The sequence below is a fragment of the Raphanus sativus genome, unplaced genomic scaffold (genome assembly GCF_000801105.2).
Source record: "Raphanus sativus cultivar WK10039 unplaced genomic scaffold, ASM80110v3 Scaffold1430, whole genome shotgun sequence".
NCBI classification, from domain to species: Eukaryota; Viridiplantae; Streptophyta; class Magnoliopsida; order Brassicales; family Brassicaceae; genus Raphanus; species Raphanus sativus.
Window position 1 is genome coordinate 10,392 of NW_026616741.1, and position 8,418 is coordinate 18,809.

Consider the following 8,418-nt stretch of genomic DNA (forward strand, 5'->3'; position numbering starts at 1 on the left):
GGGTTTGATTGAGTGAGACGTAATTACAAATATAGATAAAAGGTGATTGGCAAAGTTTGTAATATTGAAATGCATGGAGGGCGAATTCCAGAGAAGGAAAAAGTGAAAGAAAGAAAGAGATATTGGCATTCCCGAAGAAGGAACTCCCCAACTTTTGCCAAAACAAAATGCCAACTTCACTGAAACACACAACCTCCTTTCCACCACTATTCCTTGGTCTTTTCTTCTTTTTTGGTAACACTAAAACAGTAAAAAAAATGAGAATTTATAAACAAAAAAAAAATCTCTTGTTAAAAAACATTTTTTTCTTTCGAAAAAGTAATTATATTAAAAATCTGTGTGTTTAAATCAATGTCATAAAGCCTGGAATGCACCAGTTTTTTCCACCACTTTCTCCAAGAAACGCAAAAGATTAAAATTATACCAACTCACTTTAATTCATGACTCAGTTGTAACTTCTTCCTTATAAATACAAGTTGCCCACAACTTCTCTGAGTTCCACTTCCAAGGAAACTCACAAACACACTTCATGCCTTTGAATGTCACTTATAAAGATAATGAGAATCAGCTGTAACGGGTGTAGAGTCCTACGCAAGGGTTGCAACCAAGATTGCACCATAAGACCATGTCTTCAATGGATCAAATCCGCAGACTCTCAAGCCAATGCCACACTCTTCCTTGCCAAGTTCTATGGTCGAGCCGGTCTCCTTAACCTCATCGAATCTGGTCCTGACCATCTTCGTCCCGGTACACACTCCGAAAGCAGAATCCTCTAATGATTTATCTTACAGTGTGTTTGTGTTTAGATTCTGTTACATGCACACACACATCACTTCTATAGTAGGGACTTTTTTTCCATTTCCCGATTTAATTTCATAACGTTGGTTGTGTTTTATTTTTTGTAATCTCTAGCAATATTTAGGTCACTTCTGTACGAGGCGTGTGGACGGATCGTGAACCCTGTGGATGGTTCTGTGGGTCTGATGTGGTCTGGAAATTGGGCCCAGTGCCAAGCAGCCGTTGATGCCATTCTCAACGGCTTACCCATCACTCACACGCCTCTTCCCAGTGCATCCGCGTCGCACCACATCATTCCTCCTCACAGGACATACGACATACGCCACGTGGCGAAAGATCCAACAACAGGCGGTGACAGTTCGGAGAGTCTGGCCCTTGCCCCACGTGTCAACGGTAACAAGGTCAAGACACAAACTGGCCGGTTAAAACGCCTCGCAGAGACCGTGGACTACCAACTAGGTGAATGCAGTCACGACACGTGGCAACTCCAGAGTTCTGGTGCAACGCATGGCTATGGTCAGTTGGCGTTGGAGAACGTGGCAAATCGAAGGGGAGATCCATTAAACCAAAGCTCGAATCTTGGGTGTGATGATCAAGTCGATACCAACGAGGTTGGCTTAGAGCTCAGACTTGGTTAGAAGCTAAAAGGACAAAAAAAAGAGAACATAATTATTACCGTAACTGTCGTTTCCATTAATAATTTCACTTTCTAGTTGCAAGGGGAAATGTTCAAGAGACGAAAATGAAACTTGAGCTACTTGGCTTGTATGTATTTAAATTTGATATTAATGTAAAATCAATATGTGATAGAGCTCCTGAGTTTCGACGTGTTATATAGTAGAATAGTGATATATATCGTTACTTTATAGGTTTATCTCAACTAGTGTCACTAAAATCATCACAAGGATAATTATTTTGATAAGTTTACCTTCTTGCATATGCAAAAAGAAAAAAAGAAACATTAATTAGTATAGAATATTATCAACATCCTACATCGGTGGTGGTAGAAGTTCTTTGGGCAATATGTGGATCTCCGCCAGGTTTATCCTATTAGGTTACAACAATCTATATATGTTCCTCTACTAATAGTGAAAGGAATATATTTGAATGATGTAATGACAAATTATTTTGACTCCATACACAGTCCTTTTAATGTGACTTCATCCCCCCAGACGGAATCACTGGACATGTTCTTTATGTACATGGATGATTTCCAACTTTTGTTTTCCGTACAGATTGCACCCTCTAGTTTTCCATTCATAGTGAAGAATAGAAGGGTGCCTATAGAAATAAAATCTCATTGAACATAGTGAAATATAAATATGTAATGGAAGGCTGTTCACTCAGCTGTGGTGATGGACACGACAGTGACTCCAACACTGTGAATGACATCACTAGCTTGTCCATGGAACCAATGATCTTGCACCCATTCCCCCCCCCCCCCCCCAAGCAAGAATTTCTCACCGGAATCAATTCCAAACAGAGCTTAGGGTTTTGTTCGTCTTGAACCAAAGAGAGACAATTACCGGTTTCTCAACTCTAGATCTTATTGTAGCAGCCTTCCAAGACCATAATATATTCACCATCCTCAAGAACAAGCTGAAAATGTTCAATGATTACAAAGGTAATATGTCAATAATTTTTACGGTAATTAGCAGTTGAAGAAAAAAAATATGTTTTGGTGTTTATGGAACTGACCTCTTCAACTCCGACCAGTGTCTTTTTCCCATGGTCCTCACCAGAAACCAAGTATGTGCCTTTAATATACTCAAACTTAACAAAGGATACACAGTCAAAACTTTGTCCGACGTATATCTTTCTTACACCGTCGTAGACACCGTCATCCTATCCGTTGCCACTAGGGGTGGAAAAAAAACCAAACTAATGGTACGCCAAGGCATCTCTATGTGGGCCTCCAGATTGCAAAAAAACATTCGAAAGAACTATAGCCCAATGAGCCTTTCACCCTTACATATTTTGGACTGAACCACGACACGTATAAACTGTGAACCGCTTCTTGATAAAATATCAGCAAGAGAGAGAGATAACACGGATGGAGTGAGTCAACTACTCACCTTGTACTTCAACAAGATCTCACTTCATTAAAACCGTAATCCAAACAAACTCAAATCCACGGCAGAGACAGAGAAAGAGATGTCAGAGTATCTGGTCACTGGAGGAACTGGTTTCATCGCTTCTTACATCATCAAATCACTCCTCGAACTCGGACACACCGTTCGAACCACTGTCCGAAACCCTCGTAAGATATTCCCTTTTTTTCTTTTGAACTGAAAATATTCCCTATTTTTATTATTATTATTATTTTTTCAATTATTATTATTATTTAATTATTATTATTACTAATTATTCGAATATTTACCACTAAAATGATTTTGATCTGAGCCCTTGTGTTAAAGAAAATGATTTTGATTTGTGTTGAAAAGAGGATGAAGAGAAAGTAGGTTTCCTATGGGAACTGAGAGGAGCGAAAGAGAGGCTGAAGATGTTTAAAGCTGATCTAACGGTTGATGGAAGCTTTGACGAAGCAGTAAACGGCGTAGATGGAGTCTTCCACACGGCCTCTCCTGTTATTGTTCCACAGGATCACAACATTCAAGAAACATTGGTTGATCCTATCATAAAGGGTACAACCAACGTGATGAACTCTTGTGCCAAGTCCAAAACCACTCTCAAAAGGATCGTTCTTACATCTTCTTGCTCCTCCATACGGTACCGTTTCGACGCCACCAAAGCCTCTCCGCTCAACGAGTCGCATTGGAGCGACATTGAATACTGCAAACGCTTCAACGTGAGAAAAACATTTGTTATATTTTTTTTTGTAACTGAGGCTAAACATTTGTTATATTTATATATAGAAAGAAAGAACTCTATTGATGGAACCTGTATGTTTGTGTATTAGCTTTGGTACGCGTATGCAAAGACTCTAGGTGAGAAAGAAGCTTGGAGGATAGCTGAAGAGAAAGGGTTGAACTTAGTGGTAGTGAATCCTTCCTTTGTGGTTGGTCCATTGCTTGGACCTAAACCAACAAGCACTCTTCTTTATATCCTCTCCGTTGTCAAAGGTCTTGCTGGAGAGTACCGGAATTTTACGGTCGGGTTTGTGCACATAGACGATGTAGTTGATGCACATGTGTTAGCCATGGAAGAGCCTAAAGCATCAGGGAGAATCATATGTTCAAGTTCGGTTGCTCACTGGTCTGAGATCATTGAGTTGCTACGAAACAAGTATCCTAATTACCCACTTGAGAACAAGTAAATATCTCATGATTGACAAGGTTTAATAGTCGAGATCTCATTTGGTTGGTTGATTGATTCTTTGTTTTAACTTTTTTTCAGGTGCAGTGACAAAGAAAGGGACAACAATCCACATAGTATGGATACAAGGAAGATACATGAGTTAGGATTTGCATCGTTCAAGTCATTGCCTGAGATGTTTGATGATTGTATCCGCAGTTTTCAGGAGAAGGGTCTGCTCTGATGATATTTCCAAATCCATGTCGTTTCTGGATGGTGTTTTGTTACTGGTTGAAGCACCTCTTTAGTTTATGGTTCCAGTATAATAATAATAAAACTTAATAAGCTGGATTTGATTAATCGCTTGCTCTAATCTTGTATTAAGCGTCTTTTCGCAGTCTATAGTTTTTTCCAAGAGTTGTGCATTGCTAGTTAGTAATAGCCCACAATGAAAAATACCATGTCTTTGTTTCTTTTAAACGAGACACCTCACACCTTGAATGGTTCAAATTAAATCGAGCTCAAGCTAATGGGCCGAGAATCAAGCTCAAGCTAATATAACACCACAAGCTTGGCAACTTATCACAAGATCCTCAACTCCGTCACCTCACACCTCTCATGACATGTGCATCTGAAAGCTTTCCTTCCCTTATTGTGTATCACGTGACTAAGACACGCCACACGCACGTACAATGGAAAAAAAAAATACTTATACAAAGAACATGTGCAGCTACCAAGTAGTGGAAGAGTTACTACTATAGACTATAGAGTATAAAAGCCATCCTTTGACTTTTCCTCATTCCCAATCAACCTTTGAATAATTTTTTATATAATTATTAAAATCTAAAATGCCATACAGCTGTTATAAAATACCTTTAATTAATTGAAAAACCTGACAAAACCAACCCCTGACTTGCTGCCACTTCCGTGCAACTCCCTATTTAATTCCCCACTCTCCTCTTCACTAGTAATTAAGTTTTCTACTAAATAAGAAACTAATTTAATTTCATAAATAAAAATAAATAAAAGGTAGGTAGAAGAATGGTGGTTTGTGATGGCGCGGCGAATCAGCAGAGAAACAGAGGCCAGCAAACTTCTCATGAATTGTCGCTTTCTATTAGATTCTTTGTTAGAATAGCAACACCTCATAATCTTAACGGTCCTCTGGTAATGAGATTCATGACAACCAATGGCGATAAGAACAATGTGAATTATATAAACTGAAAAAAAAAACTTTCATTTAATAACATAGTACTAGTAGTAGTACTATAACATTAATGATAATCAAACTCTTTAAACTTTGGACGGCTCTTAAAAAGCACAATGAACAGCCCAAATCTAAGAGATTAACTCGAAGCACAAAACATTTCCACACTTAATCTCGTAGTACCCTATATAAACCGAAATTAAAATTAAACTCACTAAACTGCAAAACCCGGCTAGTTATGTCTTAAGATCTCACTTCTCTCCGGAACACACCTTCATCATGTAGTAGTATGTCTTTAAACTCAAAACTAATAATAAATAAAACACTCTTTTTAAAAAAAGCTTAAGCTGCAAAACTTTTCAAGGGGATGTGTTGATGATGATCGGCGAAAAAGAAGTTAGAGTCGAACTCAACATCTGGAAAGTCCCAATCAGGTAGCTCGCTCGGACCACCACCACTGTCTTCGAACCCTAGCATAGTGAAATCATCAAACTGATCATCAGTGAATAAGCAATCCAAGTTCTCTTCAGCAAAGAAACCAAGATCAGCAGCCATCTGTCCCTCGTCTTCGGCAAAGAAACCAAGATCAGGGATCGGTAGCTCAGCGAAGTTGAAACCGAACAACACTTCCTTGCTCGAATCAACACCAGTAGCAGGAGCGATCTTGATCTCTTCTTTAAGCTTATTAGTAGTTGGTGTTGAAGCTGAAGTGTCTTGCTCAGGAGGTGAAGAGCGAGAGCATTGACTAGTCTCAGACACGGAGTCATTAGTAGTAGTGGAGAGAAGTGCGTCATACTCTTTCCTCTTGACTTTATAAGCTTGATGAGCTGCTTCTTCGGTGTCAAAAGTACCCAACCAGGTCCTGATTTTGGTGATGGGATGTCTAATCTCAGCAGCCCATTTACCCCATTTCCTCTGCCTGACACCAACAGGCTTCTTCTTAGAACACCGAGGACGAGAAGCTGCTGCTGCTTTCTTGCTGATTGTTTTGGTGCTGTCCTGTGAAGAACTCACAGAAGCAGACTCAGCAACACGAGGAGGAGGAGGAGGAGCAACAGACTCCAGAGGTGGGAAGTTAACCACGCGGACGATGCGTCTCATCTTGGTCTCGTCTCCCTCCTCGCTAGATGAATCATCATCGGTTGCGTAAGGATCGTTGACCAAGATCCTGACTTTTCTTAAAGGCTGTTGAGTTTCTTGAGGATTGCATCTCTTTGGTTTCTTCATATCACTCAAAGACAGTTGTTTAGTTATAAGCCCTACCATTTTTCTCTCTCACAAATCCTCAAAAAAAAACACCCAGAAAAGAAAAAAAAAAGACAAAACACTCTTCAGATCAAAACTTGTTTTGTAATAAAAAAAATCTCAGCGAACAATGAACTGTTTTATGTGAAAACCACCGAAGACTTCAACGCCAGAACAAGTCCTGAGACATAAAACACAAAATCTTAACCTTTAGTCTCTTTCTGAGATATCTTAAAAGAAGAAGATAAATGATTTTCTGGTGATATACCTTTTGGGTCTTAAGCGCATGGAGAGAGAAGGACTCTCGAGAACAAGCCTCTGCTTGTTAGAGCAGAAGTGAAGATCGTTTGCCAGACAAGATTTAGTTGAAGATGATGATGAAATCAGACAAGAGATGTTGTTGTTAAGCAGAGACAAAATCACAGCTTTTGATTCAAACCCAGCCGACATAAATCACCCTGTTCTTCGTTAAGACAAAAGAGAGAAACAACAACGAGAAGAAGAACAAAAAAAGAAGTGAGAAAAGAAACACGAAAATAAAAAACCCACACAGCTAAAACCCTAGAGAGATTAGATATCTGGGGACGAGATTTATCCTATGGTTTTATATATAGATAAAATAAAAACGAAGGATCCGTGACAAAGTTGCAGAGAAGGAAAGAAAAAACAACAACAGTAAACAAGTGTCTAAAAAATAACACGATGAGACGACGCAAATCTCTAGAAGAGAAACAATAAATAAAAGCAAGGAGGAAGATGGTGAAGAAAAAACAATTCTTTTTAATGAAATCAATTAAAAATGCAAAACAGATAATAAAATATTTAATAACCTTCTTTGATATTTCTATCTTTCTTTCTGGCTCTAAATAACTATAAAATATTTAATAACCTTCTTTGATATTTCTATCTTTCTTTCTGGCTCTAAATAACTCTCACACTCTTTAATCATTTACATATAAACACACTAATTTGCTTTTTTGGACACACTTATTTTTTTCTCACTTTTGTAAGGTCAAAAATGAACCATTCAAAGAAAAAAGCGATAATTATGGGAAAACAAAGTATTCACTTTTTAAGTTTCATTTATAACATCTTATTAGAAACCATGAAATGGTGAATATAACACTATTTTGTAAATAAAATTTCCTAAAATATTTACTTTTTCCTACATTATTTTTTTTAATAAACCAAAAAACAGAGAATTTTAACATAGTATTGTTACGGGGAGACCATCTAATGAAATTAGCTGGAATGGTGGGACTAGTTCTAGGTGGGGACTATGGACAATCTTAACATTAATGGCGCATGGCTCTCCCATGCATCCATCTAACATGGCCCGCCAGGAATTCGCGCGCGTGGTTTTCACTCTCCCTCGCCTCTAATAATTTTTTTTAAGAAGTTTACTCATGAGTCATTTTCTAATTTTGTGCTTTCTGATTTTTATATAATTTGTTTAAACATTTATTCGGATACAAATCTACATCTTGGTATAAATCTTCTAAGTTTGGCATAGAGAATCACAACCATTAAAATATACAACCAAATCTAACTAAATTCCAATTTCACTTAATTTTTCTTTTTGCTTTACTAAAACAGAAAAAGGGTGGAAGCCCTTTGATCCAATGATTTGACTAAGGGTTCATGTAATGCTTCTACACCCGGAAGTATGGGGTTCAAACCCCAGAAAATACCAAATTATGCAGTTTATGGAGAAACGGATTACAGGAGATCTTCAGCTTGGTGCATGGCATACCATCGAACATGGATCTCATAGGACGGCTCGGAGAGGTGCAGTCAGGCGTGTATTCTCACAAGATGGTAGAATTGTCGGCTATATAATCGTCTTTGTAATATTCTCATCATTGTAATAACATAATTAATCGATAATAATCGATCCAGACGTTCAAAAAAAA

The 8,418-nt window shown here is 38.1% G+C and overlaps 3 protein-coding genes across 3 annotated transcripts; 2 read left to right on the forward strand and 1 right to left on the reverse strand.

Annotated features, from left to right (window-relative positions):
- The first annotated feature begins 524 nt into the window (after nt 1-524).
- LOC130504216 (LOB domain-containing protein 42-like) lies at nt 525-1,444 on the forward strand. The gene is made up of 2 exons (XM_056998803.1): nt 525-747; nt 913-1,444. Exons 1-2 carry the CDS (start codon nt 540-542, stop codon nt 1,434-1,436), a joined length of 732 nt encoding a protein of 243 aa, XP_056854783.1. The 5' UTR covers nt 525-539; the 3' UTR covers nt 1,437-1,444.
- Nucleotides 1,445-2,837: 1,393 nt separating this feature from the next.
- LOC130504218 (tetraketide alpha-pyrone reductase 2-like) lies at nt 2,838-4,468 on the forward strand. Its single transcript, XM_056998805.1, has 4 exons — nt 2,838-3,058; nt 3,243-3,607; nt 3,719-4,071; nt 4,156-4,468. Exons 1-4 carry the CDS (start codon nt 2,953-2,955, stop codon nt 4,295-4,297), a joined length of 966 nt encoding a protein of 321 aa, XP_056854785.1. The 5' UTR covers nt 2,838-2,952; the 3' UTR covers nt 4,298-4,468.
- An 806-nt stretch (nt 4,469-5,274) lies between these two features.
- On the reverse strand, nt 5,275-7,307 carry LOC130504217 (ethylene-responsive transcription factor ERF118-like). Its single transcript, XM_056998804.1, has 2 exons — nt 6,774-7,307; nt 5,275-6,686 (listed from the first exon to the last, which is right to left on the reverse strand). The coding sequence occupies exon 2, from the start codon at nt 6,524-6,526 to the stop codon at nt 5,603-5,605; it is 924 nt and encodes a 307-aa protein (XP_056854784.1). The 5' UTR covers nt 6,527-6,686; nt 6,774-7,307; the 3' UTR covers nt 5,275-5,602.
- Nucleotides 7,308-8,418: the final 1,111 nt, after the last annotated feature.

What these genes read in the sequence shown, in the direction of transcription:
- LOC130504216 (XM_056998803.1), top strand. Translation starts at nt 540, where the DNA reads ATGTCACTTATAAAGATAATGAGAATCAGCTGTAACGGGTGTAGAGTC. An exon ending in TCCTGACCATCTTCGTCCCG is followed by an intron (nt 748 to 912) that starts GTACACACTCCG and finishes TGTAATCTCTAG; the next exon opens with CAATATTTAGGTCACTTCTG.
- LOC130504218 (XM_056998805.1), top strand. Translation starts at nt 2,953, where the DNA reads ATGTCAGAGTATCTGGTCACTGGAGGAACTGGTTTCATCGCTTCTTAC. An exon ending in AACCACTGTCCGAAACCCTC is followed by an intron (nt 3,059 to 3,242) that starts GTAAGATATTCC and finishes TGTGTTGAAAAG; the next exon opens with AGGATGAAGAGAAAGTAGGT. An exon ending in AATTACCCACTTGAGAACAA is followed by an intron (nt 4,072 to 4,155) that starts GTAAATATCTCA and finishes ACTTTTTTTCAG; the next exon opens with GTGCAGTGACAAAGAAAGGG.
- LOC130504217 (XM_056998804.1), bottom strand. Translation starts at nt 6,526, where the DNA reads ATGGTAGGGCTTATAACTAAACAACTGTCTTTGAGTGATATGAAGAAA.